The 18,025-nt window shown below is 41.2% G+C and overlaps 1 protein-coding gene across 1 annotated transcript; it reads left to right on the plus strand.

Annotated features, from left to right (window-relative positions):
* Nucleotides 1-3,231: 3,231 nt before the first annotated feature.
* Nucleotides 3,232-16,675, plus strand: LOC137344724 (gastricsin-like). The gene is made up of 9 exons (XM_068007856.1): nt 3,232-3,303; nt 6,796-6,961; nt 7,432-7,549; nt 7,665-7,783; nt 10,203-10,402; nt 12,114-12,236; nt 13,007-13,151; nt 15,388-15,486; nt 16,293-16,675. Exons 1-9 carry the CDS (start codon nt 3,248-3,250, stop codon nt 16,446-16,448), a joined length of 1,182 nt encoding a protein of 393 aa, XP_067863957.1. The 5' UTR covers nt 3,232-3,247; the 3' UTR covers nt 16,449-16,675.
* The last annotated feature ends 1,350 nt before the right edge of the window (nt 16,676-18,025 follow it).

Raw genomic sequence — 18,025 nt, forward strand, 5'->3', positions numbered from 1 at the left:
ATTTTCGGAATTTTTGGGGAGTATAGATAAAAAATATTTTACATAAAATGTGATTGTAAATTTATATAATTTTACTGATTAATCTAATAGGCACTCATGACATTTTATTATCTCTTGATTGAACTTAGAAAACCAATGAACCAGGGTTTTTTCTCCCCTGTTTCTCCTCTTCTCAAGGTGTTGATTCTTGCTAGGGTGCTGGCAGCTCCCCCCTCACCAAAGTGGCATTGTGTGTGGGCCTAGACAGTGCGCGTCAACAAGATACTTAACCATGGAAGAATGATTTTCAGAAAACCTATAGTATATTCTGGGACTTATGACCCTATGTGTTTGCACTAAAGATCAACAACAGTGCTATCTACTTGAAATGTGACAAACTTTTCATCATCTAATGTAAAATAAGTGTAAGCTGCCCACTGCACGCGGCTGAATGTATAGTTAGTTTCCCGAGAGCTGTTCCACTTGGATCAGGATTGTGCTTAGATCGAGTTCTCTTTTCCTTCCACTGTTCTGCCCTCCATTCGTCTACTAAAGGCACTAACTGTATTGTTGGGGTACAGTTTCATAAATGGTAGTCACCCTCTGATATCTCATCCAAGTATCAATTATTCATGTGCGAAACTTGAATGCGAGTGGCACAAGGTTAACACTGAAAAGGGCAGTAAGGCCGAAACCAATCGTGTCCCTGACCAGCGTCCACTCTTATAGCAGGGATTGCTTTACAGCAATCAGGAGCAGGAACCAATTCCGATTTTTCCCTTCCCATACCCAGGAGTGCTTTGACTAATTGTAGCACCCCTAACAGTGCCCAGCTGAGATCAGCTAACTCAGGTCAGATTCAATCTCCAGACTATACTATCGGGTGAGCCTGGTTGAAGATTTCTGCTAAGTATTCTATTTACCAAGTTACTGGCTCATTGTGTTGTCTTTAGTGTAGAAATATGAGCTTAATTTCCCTGGTTCTAGGATCTCATGACTGATTTAAAAACCCGTATTTACATCCATGCATCATGTAAAGTCATTGGCGGCCGTTCCTTCAGCTGCTTAGGCCCTAAGCTCTGGAATTCCCTCCTTAAACCTCTTTGTCTCTCCACTGCTCTCTCCTCCTTTAAGACGCTCCTTAAAACCTACCTCTTTGACTAAGCTTTTAGTCACCTGTCCTTATATCCCTTTTTGTGAAGCGCCTTGGGACGTTTTACTATGTTAAAGGTGCTATGTAAATGCAAGTTGTTGTTACAATATAAATTGTGACAGCAAAGTTCTGACAATACAGACCAACAACACAAACACAAAAACTGTCGAACTCTGTGACTCTTGAGCTGCACAAAGCCAGGGGAGTGTGGAGTTTAGCTTCCGTGGGAGTAAATGGTGCGTAAGTACTGACATTTTCACATTTATTTAACTGTATACTTCAGGGATTCAACCACCAAATGACTGTGATTTCATTTTTAAGAGGCATCAGTTTTGTGACAATATGAAAAGCTGAATTGGTTCTGAAAAAATGACCAGACTCGCGATGGATAAGTTTACCGGGCCCTGATGGCATACGCCCAAGGCTGTTGAACAGAGTTATAGAAGAAAGCAGAGGCTCTGGGCACAATTTTCCAATCCTTAAATATGTAAATTCTGCCTTGAGACTGGAGAGTAGCTAATGCTCAAGAAGGGAGAGAAGTATAAACCGGGTAACTACAGACCAGTTAATCTTAATGTCAGTTCTGGCCTAACTTTTCTAAGTCCATAACTCAAAACAAAATTCATGAGCATTTAGAAATGCATGGGTTAATCAAGGACAGCTGACACATTTCTTAAAGGTAAGTTATGGTTGATATTTATTAGTTTTTTGATTGGATAGATAAAGGGATTGCCGTAGATGTAGTGTATATGGATTTTCAGAAAGTGTAAGCTGCCTTATCGAACAAGAGACTTGTTAGAAAAATTCGGGGCATGTGTTTGGGCAGGAAATGAAGAGTTAGGGTAAATGGGTGTTGCTTGGATTGGAGAAGGGTTGGAAGTGGTGTACTTCAGGTGTCAGTGCTGAGTCCACTTGTGTTCTCGCTATTTATAGATAATCTAGATTTGGGCATAGGGAGCACAGTCTTGAAATGTGTTGATGACACAAAAGGAAGGGGTTTGGCAAACAGCACAGATTTCAAGAAGACATAGATTAGTGGAATGGGCAAACAGCTGGCAGATGTGGATAAGTGTGAGGTGATGCACTTTGGGAGAAAAATCAATTGGAGAAAAAAGGTTTGAGAACATGCACTCAATGGAAAGACACTAAAAGATGTGGTTGAACAAAGAGACTGAGGGACTCAAATACATAATTCCTGAAAGTACAAATTTAGGTAGATAAATCTGTTAAGGCCAACAGAATTTTGGGTTTAATAAATAGGGGCATAGAGTAGGAGTAAAGAATTATGGATTTATACAAATTATTTGTTAGGCTCCAGTTAGAGTACTATATGGAGTTTTGAGCACCCCACTACAGAAACAACATCAAAGCCACAGAAAACATAAGGATAGATTCACCAAGATGGTGCCAGGGATGAGAAACTATAGTTATGAGGAGAGATTTGAGATACTGGGTCTATTTAGACTAGATGTGGAGATGCCGGTGATGGACTGGGGTGGACAAATGTAAGGAATCTTACAACACCAGGTTATAGTCCAACAAATTTATTTTAAAATCACAAGCTTTTGGAGATTATCCCCTTTGTCAGGTGAATCTCCGAAAGCTTGTGATTTTAAAATAAATTTGTTGGACTATAACCTGGTGTTGTAAGATTCCTTACATTTATTTAGACTAAAGCAGAGAAGGTTGAGAAGAGATTTAACACGGGAGTGAGTGATAAGGGGTCACCAATTTAAAATTGTCACTAAGAAAATGAGTAGAGGGGTTAGGAGTGGAATAGCTCCATTTCCCCTCATAATTATAGTATTAAAATGCATTTTACTGTAACAATCCAATTATCAGAAGTTGTTGGCTTGTTTTCAGATGCAAGCCTCCTGACCATGAGATTTTTGTTCAAGGTTAAAAGAGGTGTAAGTATTATTAGTACTTTGTTTGTATTAAAAAGGAACAATGGACGAATTTAGTGTGCAGTTTGAGATAAAATGTCCTTCATTAGTGAAGTTGAAAAGCAAATTGCCTGTTTACTCGCAAGTATAAAAGCACCCAGACTGTTCCGAACTTTGTGTAGATCTCTGTTGACTTCAGCATTCCGAGACACTACATCAAGGAACAAGAATGAAGTGGTTAATCTTTGCCCTGGTCTGTATTCAGCTCTCTGAGTGTCTCCACAAGTAAGTCATTACACAGTTTAATAACTTTGTACCACCTGAACGTTTCATCAGATTATATGCTCGTTGGTGACCATTCTGTTCATAGGGATGCTTGTTTAAAGGGAAATTTGTTCGAGGCACCAGTTAATTCTGCCCGATAGCTAAGCTTCATTTGCAGTCACATATGTTAGAAGTGGATGAACAAACAGGTAGGTTATTGCCATACTTGCCAAAATGAATGACTATAAAGAACTAGAGGATGTGAGTATAAAATTTTAAAGCTTAAGGCAAGAAGGAAATTATTTCCCACAGTTTCTTAGATCAGTTCGGATGAAGAAGGCTCTTTGGACAGATGAGATCAAATGGGACAGAATACCAACCCTACCATCTGCTCATTACAGCCTTAACATCCACCTAAACAAGCAGGCAGGACTTTAATTTAATAACTCACCCAAAGAAAGCACCTCTGAGAAATGCAGCACTCCCTCAGCACTGTATTAAAGTGTTGACTCAAGTTCGCACACCTTCTGATCAACACATCAGAGTGCTACCAACTGAGCCAGTCTGTGCCACTTAAATATTTCAAACAAAAGAGTTGGATGCGCATCTAATTAGGAGGGAGACTGAAGGCTATGGAGATAATTTTGAGGAGAGATAATCCATAATCCGTGGAACACCATGGTTCCTGTGCTACTAAGACTAAGGAAATGTCTTCTGTGCAAAGAAACCTTTCAAGGCTGAGTCGTGGAACACTATGGGGATGGACAGAAATTCTGAGATAAATTTTGCGAACTTCCTTTCGAGAGATTAAATAGGTAGAGTCCATAATAAGCTAGATTATATATGGTCTGTGGAAGGAGTAGTTTTAATAAACTAAGATTATCATACTGCATAAATATGTTCTTTTGACAAAAGATCATTATTCACAGACTTTTTACTGAATTGCTAAAATCCTGTGAATTTTCTAGAATGAGTTTTGAAAATAATTTGTGGAAAAAATCAGAAAAGCACAAGACTTGTATCAGGTGTGCAGGAATGCGATTTAATTCTAAACAAGTCACTATGCATAAAGTCCACAAATAAATCAAGATTAATAGTTTGAGAAAGATCCCCATTTCCCCACTCAGTTCTCATGGGGACCTGAACTGTTTTGATTTGAACTCTCATAAATTTTGGAATGATAATCGTAGAATCATTGAAAGGTTACAGCATGGAAGGAGGCTGTCCAACTAGTCCCACTCCCCTGCCCTTTCCCCGTGGCCCTGCACGTTTTTTCCTTTCAAGTACATATCCAGTTCCCTTTTGAAGACCGTGATTGAATCTGCCTCCACCACCCCCTCGGGCAGTGAATTCCAGATCCTAACCACTCGCTGTGTTTAAAAAAAAAAGTTTTTCCTCACGTCACCTTTGGTTCTTTTGCCAATCACCTTAAATCTATGCCCTCTGGTTCTTGACCCTTCTGCCTTCTGCCAATGGGAACAGTTTCTCTCTATCTACTCTGTCCAGACCCTTCATGATTTTGAATACCTCTATTAAATCTCCTCTCAACCTACTCTGTTCCAAGGAGAACAATCCCAGCTTCTCCAGTCTATCCACATAATTAAAGTCCTCATCCCTGGAATCATTCTAGTAAATCTCTTCTGCACCCTCTCTAAGACCTTACCATCCTTTCTAAAGTGTGGTGCCCAGAACTGGACACAATACTCCAGTTGTGGCCGAACCAGTGTTTTATATAAGGTTTATCATGACTTCCTTGCTTTCGTACTCTATGCCTCTATTTATAAAGCCCAGGATCCTGTATGCTTTTTTAACCACTTTCTCAACCTGCCCTGCCACCTTCAACAATTTGTGCACATATACCCCCGGTCCCTCTGTTCCTCTACTCTTTTAGAATTGTGCCCTCTAGTTTATATTGCCTCTGCTCATTTTTTCTACCGAAATGCATCACCTCTCATTTTTCTGCGTTAAACTTCATCTGCCACGTTGTCAGCCCATGCCACCAGCGTGCCTATATCCTCTTGAAGTCCTCCTCACTGTTCACTACCTTTACAAGTTTTGTGTCATCTGCAAATTTAGAAATTGTGCCCTGTATTCCCAAGTCCAAGTCATTAATATATATAAAAAAAAATAGTGGTCCCAGCACTGACCCCTAGGGAACACCACTGTACACCTCCCTCCAGTCCGGAAAACAACCATTTACCACTACTCTCTGTTTCCTGTCATTTAGCCAATTCTGTACCAATGTTGCTATTGCCCCCTTTATTCCATGGGCTGCAATCTTAATAGCAAACCATGTGGCACTTTATCAAACATTTTTTGAAAATCCATATGCACCAAATCAACTGCATTGGCCTCATCTACCCTCTTTGTTACCTCATCAAAAAACTCTATCAAGTTGGTTAAACACAATTTGCCTTTAACAAATCCGTGCTGGCTTTCCCTAATCAATCCACACTCGTCCAAGTGTCTGTTAATTCTGTCCCGGATTATCGTTTCCAAAAGTATACCCACCACCAAGGTTAAACTGACTGACCTATAGTTGCTGGGTTTATCTTTACACCCTTTTTTGAACAAGGGTGTAACATTTGCAATTCTCCAGTCCTCTGGCACCACCCCCCATATCTAAAGATGTTTGGAAGATTTTGGCCAGTACCTCCTCAATTTCCCCCCTTACTTCCCTCAGCATCCTAGGGTGCATCCCATCAGGAGCAGGTGATTTATCTATTTTAAGTACAGCCGGCCTTTCTTGTACCTCTTCTTTCTAAATTTTTAGCCCATACAGTAACTTAACCATATCTTCCTTTACCGAGACTCTGACAGCATCTTCTTCCTTGGTAAAGACCGATGCAAAGTATTCATTTAGTACCTCTGCCATGCCCACTGCCTCCATGAGTAGATCTCCGTTATGGTCCCTAATCGGCCCCACCCCTCCTCCATATTACCCATTTACTGTTAACACATCTGTAGAATTCTTTTGGATTCCCTTTTATGTTGTCCACTAGTATATTCTCATACTCTTTCTTTGCCCCTCTTATTTCCTTTTTCACTTCCCCTCTGAATTTTCTATATTCTGCCTGGTTCTCACTTGTGTTACCAACCTGACATCTGTCATATGCCTTTTTTTCTGCTTCATCTTACTCTCGATCTCCTTTGTCGTGCAGGGCGCTCTGGCTTTAGTTGTCCTGCCTTTCTCCCTCGTTGGAATGTACCTTGTCTGTACCTGAATCATCTCCCCTTTAAAGGCCACCCACTGTTCAATTATAGTTTTGCCTGCCAATCTTTGATTCCAATTTACCCGGGCCAGATCTGTTCTCATCCCACTGAAATTGGCCCTCCTCCAATTGAGTATTTTTACTTTAAAGTGGTCAGAGTCCTTTTCCATAGCTATTCTAAACCTTATGATACTATGATCGCTGCTTGTGCTCATAATGCAGCTCATGATTTCCATTTTTAAAGAAAGCTTGCTCAACTCACAATTATTTGATTGCTAATCTTTTTTTTTAATCATTTCAGAGTGCCTTTGCACAGATGCAAATCTGTCCGCCAGATCCTGAAGGAACGTGGGGAGCTGAAACAGTTCTTAGAAACTCACAAGTATGATCCGGCCTTGAAGTACCGGCATCTCTTCCCTGGATACCAATCGGAGGTTGCAGATGAGCCGCTCCTGAATTCCTTTGATGTAAGTTAAAAAGGAAACCAACTTAAAAGTGGAGAGAGGAATGTATTCAAGTGAGATCGGGTTAACGTGTGGCTGCTATGGGTTTGAGTTCCAGCAGAGGCTGACGTTCCAGCTCACTCACCAGCAGGTACAATGAGCAATCAGGCTGGTGATAGTAAACTCTGCCAGCACTTTCATCTGCGTTGGGTTCTCAGACTAATTCCTATTGTAGCTGCCCCTTTACTAAGGGGAAGGGTGCGGGAATGCCCCAGCGTAACAAGCTAATAAAGGGACCTCTCCTCAAGCTTTCATTTCCAGAGCAATTCTCCTTTTAAACACTAACAGAGCTTTACTGTTTTTAAAGACTCAAAACTAAAATAAATTGAGATTGTGATATTTTGGGGTATGCTACTGATTAATGGCAAAAAAAAATAACAGTTACCCAGAGTAAAAATGATCAGTTCTAATTTCCATTCTCGTACTTGCACCAGATGTCCTACTATGGATCCATTACTATTGGCACTCCACCCCAGAATTTTGGAGTTCTGTTCGACACTGGCTCGTCCAATCTTTGGATTGCATCCATCTACTGTGACAGCCCAACATGCAGTAAGTATAACTGATGCAAGTGATTATTTCCCCAGTTTTGTTTTGTCATTGGATGATCAACTAACTTGCCACAGCCTTTGAAGGATCAGATCATGATTCATTCCTCTCCTTTCAGGGAATCACAAAAGATTCAATCCAACTCAATCCTCAACATACAGCACACGCAGACAAACCTTCAGCATTGCTTATGGCTCTGGTAGTTTGAGTGGATTTTTCGGATATGATACAGTGGATGTAAGTATTATATGGTACCGAACAAAAAGGTATGAGTCATTTAAAGAAAGACCTTGCATTTATTTCGCGCCTTTCACAGACTCAGGATATCCCAAAGTGCTTTACAGCCACTTTTGAAGTGTAGTCACTGTTGTAACGTAGGAAAGGCGGCAGCTAATTTGCGCACAGCAAGATCCCACATGTGGACAGGCACCCTTTCCCTCGACAGGGCCTGCCACCGGAAAACGGCAGGGGGACGGGGATGCAGTGGAGCGCTTCCCCGAGTTGCTTTCTGCTTCCATCCAGCCTGCCAAACAATTGGTGGGTGCAAGGCAGAAAGCCTAGGCAATGTATATTGGGCATCAAAGTTCCTAGGTATTGACTGCACACTCTTTCTTGCAGTAATGATATCACAGTTATTTTCTCTTGTTTGTGTTAGTCAACACACTCCAGTGATGCACAGTATTACTGACCTGCACTGATGACCATTGCCTGATAGAACAGTATAGAGTCCACATAAAACTGAAACAGTCTACGGTCTACTCCTGGTAATTCAGTCAGTTTGTGCGCTAAAAAAAACAAATGGTCCGAGATCTCTGCGCTCCTCCAATTTTGGCCTCTTGCGCATCCCCGATTTCCTTTGCCCCACCATTGACAGTTGTGCTTTCAGCTGCCTAGACCCTAAGTTCTTGAATTCCCTCCCTAAACCTCTCCGCCTCTACCTCTCTCTTCTCCTTTAAGACACTCCTTAAAACCTACCTACCTGTCTAACGTCTCTTTATGTGGTTCGGTGTCAAATTTTTGTTTGAGTATACTCCTGTGAAGTGCCTTGGGACGTTTTACTACATTAAAGGCGCTATATAAATGCAAATAGTTGTTAATTTTAATTAAGCAATGGAAATGACACAGCAAATTGGGAATTTATTACTAAATATCAGATAATTCAAATTTAACAATTTTGACTTTGAAGAGTAGACACTATTAACAACTATAGCAAGTACCAGGGAGTGACTTTAAGGCTAGAAACTCATCCCAAGCTGCTTGCATTTTGCTCCAATGGCTTATGATGTCATTAATTGAACTGATTGCTACCTTATAATAACTCATTTGTGATATTCATTAATCTCTTATATTATTTGCTTGGTGGTTAGAATGTGGAACTCGCTACCACAAGGAGTAATTGAGGTGATTAGCATAGATGTATTTAAGGGGAAGCTGGATAAACACATTAGGGAGAAAGGAATAGAAGCAAATGTTGATGGGGTTAGATGAAGTAGGGAGGGAGGAGGCTCGTGTAGAACATAAACACCGGCATGGACCTATTGGGCCGAGTGGCCTGTTTCTGTGCTGTACATTCTATATAATTCTATGTAATTATTGCAGTAAAATCTAATGTGTAATGTTAGTATCTTTTGGAAATCAAGTACATTATCTCAAGTTAAACCTGTACTAAGAAAACTTTGTTTCCATTGCCAGTCTTGTGATCAATTAGAATGTTATTTGTGGGACTCAGATTGAAGCCTGAGATTCCCCCACCTGCTCCATCTTCCCAAACAGAACCAGAGAGGAGCTGAAAGGAGGTGAGACACTGCCCTAAAAAAAAGGGCAAATATAGAATTGCCACATGATGGAGTGTGATGGAATACTCTCCACTTGCTTGGATGAGTGCAGCTCCAACAACACTCAAGAAGCTCGACACCATCCAAGATAAAGCAGTCCGCTTGATTGGCACCCCATCCACCACCCTAAACATTCACTCCCTTCACCACCGGCGCACTGTGGCTGCAGTGTGCACCATCCACAGGATGCACTGCCGCAACTCGCCAAGGCTTCTTCGACAGCACCTCCCAAACCCGCAACCTCTACCACCTAGAAGGACAAGAGCAGCAAGCACATGGGAACAACACCACCTGCACATTCCCCTCCAAGTCACACACCATCCCGACTTGGAAATATATCGCCGTTCCTTCATCGTCGCTGGGTCAAAATCCTGGAACTCCCTTCCTAACAGCACTGTGGGAGAACCGTCACCACACGGACTGCAGCGGTTCAAGAAGATGGCTCACCACCACCTTCTCGAGGGCAATTAGGGATGGGCAATAAATGCTGGCCTCGCCAGCGGTGCCCACATCCCGTGAACGAATAAAAAAAAACACCTGTCTTGCTCCACTTGGTGCTTTGCATAGTAGCGTTATTATGGTACAGGAGGAGTTTGGTGGCAGTTCCCTCAGTCTGAGGTGAGATCATGCAGTGCAGAGTCTGGTATTAGAACAAAATTACGTATCGGAATTGATGTACTCTGCTGATTTTGAAATAATCTGTATTTGGAGCACTGTTGCTGGAGTAGGATTAATCATTGGAATCATCTGTCAGCTCAATGTTATCTTGTTTCAAAGCTTAGTGTAATATTTTCTGTTTCTCTTCCTCCCCCCATTCCAAGGTTGCAGGCATATCTATACCAAAACAGGAGTTTGGCCTCAGTCAGAATGAACCTGGGACTTCCTTTTACTATTCAAAATTTGATGGAATTCTTGGTCTCGGATACCCAGGACTTTCAGCAGGGGGCGCCACAACAGTGTTTGATGGCATGATGCAGGACCGCCTGGTATCACAGCCTCTGTTCTCTATATATCTGGGCAGGTAAGAGTATGGGATTATACTGAAATATTGAAATCAGCCAAAGAGCTGATGGGTTTTGTTCAAAACAGAGAGAGAAGTTCATAAGAAACCAAGGGAATCCCATAGTCGAGTGCTCAAATAGGTAATTAAAGACTTGCACCTTTCACGTCCTCGGGACGTCCCAATGTGCTTTACAGCCAATAAAGTTCTTTTGAAGAGTAGTCAACGTTGTAATGTAGGAAACGTGGCAACCAATTTGCACACAGCAAGGTCCCATAAATAGCAATGTGATAATGACCAGTTAATCTATTTTTTTTAATTGATGTTGGTTGAGAGCTAGATATTGGCTAGGACACCGGGGGAGAATTCCCCTGCTTTTCTTCGAATTCGTGCCTTGGGATCTTTTACGTCCACCTGAAAGATGGCACTTCCGACAGTGCAATGCTCCCTCAATACTACACTGGAGTCTCAGCTTGACTTTTGTGCACAAGTTTCTGGAGTGGGACTTGAACACACAACCTTCTGACTCAGTAGTGAGAGTGCTATCCACTGAACCAGATTTTGAGAGCTGAACATCACTACAGAACATTTTTGTACCAGTATCATAGAAAGGTTACAGCACGGAAGGCCCTACCCCTGTAGCCCTGCACATTTTTTCCTTTCATGTACTTATCCAGTTCCCTTTTGAAAGCCAAGATTGAATTTGCCTCCACCACTCCCTGGCACTACATTCCAGATCCTAACCACTTGCTGTGTGTAAAAAAAAAAAAGTTTTTCCTCATATCACCTTTGATTCTTTTGCCAATCACCTTAAATCTATGCCCTCTGATTCTTGACCCTTCCGCCGATGGGAACATCTATCTACTCTGTCTAGACCCTTCATGATTTTGAATACCTCTATCAAATCTCCTCTCAACCTTCTCTGCTCCAAGGAGAACAACCCCAGCTTCTCCAGCTTATCCACGTAACTAAAGTCCCTCATCCCTGGAATCATTCTAGTAAATCTCTTCTGCACTCTCTCTAAGGCCTTCACATCTTTCCTAAAGTGCGGTGCCCAGAACTGGATACAGTACTCCAGTTGTGGCCGAACCAGTGTTTTATAAAGGTTTATCATGACTTCCTTGCTCTTGTACTCTATGCCTCTATTTATAAAGCCCAGGATCCCATATGCTTTTTTTAACCTCTTTCTCACCCTGCCCTGCCAACTTCAACGATTTGTGTACACATACCCCCAGATCCCTCTGTTCCTGTACCTCTTTTAAAATTGTGCCCTTTAGTTTATATTGCAAAATTCTCAAACTGCCACGGTGAGATTTGAGCTCATGTTATCTAAATTAGTAGTTCAGGCCTCTGGGTTACTAGTTCAGTAACACAACCACTACACCACTGTACTCACATATCATGTATATAATTGGAGTTGCTAAGACATAGCTCATGTTTGTATGGAGCAGTGTCATGTGTGAGTAATATGAACCTAAACTGTAATTCAAAATAATGATGAACCTTTTATAGTAAAAACTGTTGGTCATAGATACCTTGATGCTAGCTGTGATGCAGAATCTAAGGCAATATATTTTGCCCAAATCAGATATGGGACTGTACCAGTGGGTGGAGGAGACAGTGGGACTCGTGCTTCAGTCAGGAACTTGAAGCTAGATGAGAGCAAGTTATGTCTAATTACTGGGTCACTAATTAAAAAATGAGTAAAGCTGAATATGTTTTTTCATTCCAGCGATCCAAATAGTCAGGATGGCGGTGAAGTGACATTTGGAGGAATTGACAGTCGTCTGTATACTGGTGAAATTACCTGGGTCCCTGTTCTCCAGGAATTGTACTGGCTTATCCCCATGCAAGGGTAAGTGAGAAAGGAGCAGAACAGTAAAATCGCTAATGAGTGACTGTTTACCGATTCCAGGTATTAATCACTTTTAGTGTGAAGAAATGCCTTATGTTATTTCTACCTGTGTAGTTATCAGTTTCTACCTCTGTCCCCTTACCCTGCAGTCATGCTTTAACTTGAAGTGCTGATAAGGATAAACTATTTCTATTTCACTCAGTATATTATTATAAGGTAAATTCCAGAATGGTTGGTAAAGATTGGATATGGCACTGGCATTGATGTTCTTTGATGTCTTGGTGTTGAATGTGGTCTCAGACATCTCCTGCTGTGCAGATGGCAGTGCCTCAGATCTGGTCTGATTGCTGTCTGTACCTATCCAATAGAGTAAAGAAAACTGCCAGCCAGCAGTGAGATTTCAGTGAGTTAGAAGAGATGACTCTGCAAAAGGAGAAAGACATAGACAAACGTAGACAGAACGAAACTTAAAGAATAATTTAAAAGAGAGGAGGGCTTAAAAAAACATCTGAGTCATGAGAACAGAAGACTCAAAGCGGAAGATGAAGGCAAGATGCCAATCTCAGAATTCCAAAATGGCTGAAAAGAACCAGAGTAATAAAGAGGTGAAAAAGTAGGGAAATTAAAAATAGATATAACTAAAACAAATTAAAAAAAAAATACAAAAGCGGTGCCTCTTTTGGTCTTGTTGGGAAATTGCTACTATGGTTCTAAATTACTATTTTAAAAAAAATTCAATAAACCATCATCAATGTAATTCTGTCTTTCAGTGTGCTTCTTAATGGCAAGCCTACCTTCTGTACCCAAGGATGCCAAGCTATGGTTGACACTGGGACTTCCCTCCTCACTGCACCAAGTGAGGAGTTAGCAGAACTGCTGCAGTACATTGGCGCATATCAGAATCAGTATGGTGAGGTAAGCTTTTGTAACAAGTGCTAACTGATACAGGTTCTTGGCCTGTACCAGCACTAGGATGTAGTGACAGCTATTGATCACTACAGTGTTACTATGTAGACAAGACCGTCCCTTCTACTCTGGGACCTAGGTTTGATACAGTTGATAATGGTGGATGACCATCTCCTCTATCTGATTGTTGTAAGAACCCTAAGTCAAATTAATTTTGGTGGTCGCCATCGAATCATTAATGGATTTAAGTCTTAGCTAATTCACACAATATTTGCACTCTTATTTGGAGGAGTCACAAGGATAGCTGATGTGGAAAATGAAACTGTCCTACCAGTACAGTAATGCCTGCTCTTTTGAGTTGAGCTTGATAGGCGCTGTTGGGGCAGTGTAGAGGCATTTAACTTGCACTGCATCTGACAAAGGAGTGCTTGCCATAAAAAATGAAATGTCCCATTCCCAACACTTGACAGCTTTGCTTCACGCATTATTTACTTGTTCAAAGTAAAGACTTAAAATTTATGTTAAAAATGAATATTATCCTCTACAATGAGCAGGAAAAGCCTGGAATGAGGAAAATATTTGTGAAGATACATTTTGGTTTCCCTTCGGCCTTGTTACCAAGAGGTTTTTCTCCCTACTTCCTGTTGAATCACAGATGTGTCCATTTCTTTCTTGATGGCTTCATTTGAGTGCTCATTCCCTGTGCTAATTGTTTTGCCCAATTAAAATTAATGGTTCTTAGCTTCAAATTTCCTCGTTTTTCTCTCTTGGTTGAGCACAAATTGATTCACTTCACCGCTTCATGATTTTAAAAGATTGGCTCTTATTTCTCTTAATCCTTTTTTCAGTGAAAACAGAATTAGCTCACGAGCACCTTCTCCTCATAGGATTTTGATTTAAGGGCTGGTATCGCTCTCTTTGCCCTTCTTCAAACCCTTTGCAATACCACTTGTGTCTTTCTGTACAGTGACCAAAACTAGATAATACATTTAAGTGTAGGTTCTCCAATGGTTTATGGCATCAGTAGAAACTCTTTAGATTTCTACTCTACAGATCTGCTTATACTTCTTAGAATTCTATCTCCCTAACCAATTACTCCCGCACAGTGAAATGAAATGCTCAATGTTTGGTAAACTGCCATGATCAATCATAGAATCAGACAGCACAGAAGGAGGTCATTCAGCCCATTGTGTCTTTGATCGCTCATTGAAAGAACTATCCAATTAGTCCCAGTCCCCTGCTCTTTCCCTATAGCCCTGCAATTTTTTTTCCCTTTTCAAATATTTATCCTTTTGAAAGTTATGATTGAATCTGCTTCCACCACCCTTTCAGGCCGTGCATTCTAGATCATCATAACTCTCCTCATCTTCCCATTGGTTCTTTTGCCAATTATCTTAAAAGATGGCAACATTTCAAATCACACCCTTTTTATCATGATTTACACCTGATTCTCATTTTGCAGATAGCCACTGACTACAAATGCTGGTTGGACCCAATATCAATTTTAAATATGTCTTTATCCTGTACTATAATACATGTTTAAGAGTCCCTCGATGCCAAACACCGTCCCACAGCCAAAAGGGCTGGAAAGGGACTGTTTCTCAGGCCTGAGAAACAATGTGCTCCTGAGGCAGAAACTGAAGTCTGAAGTCATGTTGTGCGATATTAGTAACAAGCGTGTCAACACATTTAAAATAAATGGATTAACATCCGCATTAAAACAAAAGGAATTTCATAAGAACATGTTACTAGTATTGTGCCGTGTGATTTCAAGTGGGAAAAATACAATGAACAACATTTGGCTTTGAAAAGCCGTTTTAGTCTTCAAAGGGCCCAGTGATACTGGGGATTTTAGAGGAGAGTGGTTATTTAATGCACTATAACAAAATACAGAGTACAGCCCTCTCCTCTGTGGCAAAGCATCCCATGATGCAACAACTCTCTGCATAAAGAAATTTCTCCTGATCCCTCTCCTCACTCTCAGTAAGAATTTTAAATTGACGACCCATCGTCATTAATTCCCCAAACAGAGGAAATAGCCTTTTCCAATTCACTCTTATCAAAGGCCTTCATTATAAAAACTAATATTAAATCTCCTCATAGCATTACCTCCTTCAGTGAAAATAAAGCTGAGTGAAATAGGTTATTTGCAAAATAAGTACTGTATCAAATGATTCTTTGCTATACATATTTAATTCGAGCTACACATGCAGATCTACTGAGTATTTTCTTCTTTATTTACTAGTACTCTGTCAACTGTAACGATGTTCCAAACATGCCTTCATTGACTTTTGTAATCAACGGAGCCGATTTAACTATTCATCCCTCTGCCTACGTCCAAGAGGTATGTACAACAGATGCTGTCTTTTTTTTAAAACCAATGTGTGACGTGACTCAGTTTAGTCAGATTAGCTGCAACATTAACTGGAGAATCTGTCTGTTTTGTCAATAGTGAAACGTCTAAAATATTGGGCAAAGATTTCCTTTGTGTGCTAGTTGTAGCAAAATCACAAACTCTTTATAAAGAACATGTTTATGATTTTGCTGCCAATAGTGCAGAAGGAACATAATTTTTTTCCCCTCCCCCCAAATAATATGTCAGTTTTATAATCAGACTTTCATTCGAACTCTCTTCATAATGTCATCTTTCAGTGAGGGCAAGGAGGGGTTGTGCTATAAATTTCTCTATGACCACATTTAATGAAGCTAATACCACCTAACAGGAAGCCAATTTTGTGGGGCAAAATTGACCTCCTGGTAGATATTTTTTCTTTCCTTTTGTCTCCTTTCTGCAATGGATTCCACTGCCATCACACGTAAGACAATTCTACTTACTAGTGGAAAAGTTATGAAATTCCAACGGAGAGGGTATCATCTTCAAATGGCTGAAGAAACAGAGACTCAACTTGAGCCATTTAAATGGGAGTCAAAAAACTTACTGTCAGAGATACCTGACTGCCATATAACATAGTAAACAAAATATATAAATGAGGACATTAATCCCAGCCCTATTATAAGGCTAGAAAAGTGTAATCTGAAAGTATTCCTGTAGGTTTTTAGTCGAATAGATACAGTTAATAAACCTGCACTAAATCTTTGAGGGTTAGTCTGCTCCTGAGTCTAATGGAGTGCCATTATCTCATTTTACAGAACGATGGCTATTGCTTTCCTGCCTTGCAAGCAACCTACCTGCCTGCTCCCACTGAAGATGGACCATTCTGGATCTTGGGTGATGTCTTCTTGAGAGAGTTCTACTCCATTTATGACAGAGGGAACAATAGAATGGGATTTGCAAAAGTTGCCTGAGCTAACTTACTTCAGTATCTCTGGAAGTAAAGTGATTGATTCCCTGTCTTGACATAAAATAAATCCCTTAATAGACTGATTACAGCCTATTCACTCAAACACTTTGAGTGTCTGTTATGGCAAATGATATTACCCAGACATAATATTACTCGCTAGGCTTATTATTACCTAGTTTCCTCTGTACCTGTTTGCTGAAATATTTGATTCTTTATTTGATAAAACCATTTTTCCCTGTAATTTACCATTTGTTCTTGTGATTAAAAAATAAATACTAACAAAGCATTGAAAAGTAGTAATCCTGGTTTGTCTGGATCTTGTCCCGTTGATTTTTGTTCAAGGATTTGTCAGATATGGTGAAGTACCTGTATTTACTGTAAACTGACAGATTCCATATTCTAATCGTTCTCCGATGTTAAAGTATGTTTTTTCACGTTATACCCAAGTGGTTTCCTTTTATGCCCTGTGATTCTGAGACATTACACGTCCCAAATGACATCCTATGTGACTGTGACCGTGGTGAATTATCCCTCCTCATCCTTCTCAACCTGTCCGCAGCCTTTGACACGGTTGACCGCACCATCCTCCTCCAATGCCTCTCCTCTGTTGTCCAGCTGGGTGGGACTGCCCTCACCTGGTTCCAGTCATAACCAGTGAATCTCCCGCACCGTTACCTCTGGAAGCCCGCAAGGATCTCTCCTGGGTCCCATCCTATTTCTCATCTAGGTGCTGCCCCTTGGTGACATCGTCTGAAAACATGACATCAGGTTTCACATGTATGCTGGCAACACCCAGCTCTACCTCACCACCACCTCTCTCAAATCCACCGCCTCTGATTTGTCAGACTTCTTGTCCGACATCCAGTATTGGATAAGCAGAAATTTCCTCCAATTAAATATTGGGTAGATCGAAGCCATTGTCTTCGGTCCCCACCATAAACTCTGTTCCCTAGCCACTGACTCCGTCCCTCTCCCTGGCCACTGTCTGAGGCTGAACCAAACTGTTTGCAACCTTGGCGTCCCATTTGAGTCTGTGCTGAGCTTCTGACCCCCTATCATCTCCATCACCAAGACCTTCTACATTCAACTCCATAACATTGCCCGTCTCCGCCCCTGCCTCAGCCCGTGTGTTGCTGAAACCATCATCCATGCCTTTGTTACCTCCAGACTCGACTATTCCAATGCTCCGCTGGCCGGCCTCCCACCTTGCACCCTTTGTAAACTTGAGCTCGTCCAAATCTCTGCTGCCTGTTTCCTAACTCGTACCAAGTCCTGTTCTCCCATCACCACTGTGCTCGCTGACCGACATTGGCTCCTGTTCCAGCAATGCCTCGAATTTTTAAATTCTCATCCTTGATTCCAAATCCCTTCATGGCCTCGCCCCTCCCTATCTCTGTAACCTCCTCCAGCCCTACAACCCTCCGAGATCTCTGTGCTCCTCCAATTCTTGCTCCACCGTGCCTTCAGCTGCCTAGGCCCTAAGCTCTGGAATTCGTTCCCTAAACCTTTCCTCCTCTCTACCCCTCTCCTCCTTTATGACGCTCCTTAAGATCTACCTCTTTGACCAAGCTTTTGGTCACC

The sequence above is a fragment of the Heptranchias perlo genome, chromosome 27 (assembly GCF_035084215.1).
Source record: "Heptranchias perlo isolate sHepPer1 chromosome 27, sHepPer1.hap1, whole genome shotgun sequence".
Classification (NCBI taxonomy): domain Eukaryota; kingdom Metazoa; phylum Chordata; class Chondrichthyes; order Hexanchiformes; family Hexanchidae; genus Heptranchias; species Heptranchias perlo.

What these genes read in the sequence shown, in the direction of transcription:
- LOC137344724 (XM_068007856.1), top strand. Translation starts at nt 3,248, where the DNA reads ATGAAGTGGTTAATCTTTGCCCTGGTCTGTATTCAGCTCTCTGAGTGT. An exon ending in ATCAGAATCAGTATGGTGAG is followed by an intron (nt 13,152 to 15,387) that starts GTAAGCTTTTGT and finishes TTTATTTACTAG; the next exon opens with TACTCTGTCAACTGTAACGA. An exon ending in CCTCTGCCTACGTCCAAGAG is followed by an intron (nt 15,487 to 16,292) that starts GTATGTACAACA and finishes CTCATTTTACAG; the next exon opens with AACGATGGCTATTGCTTTCC.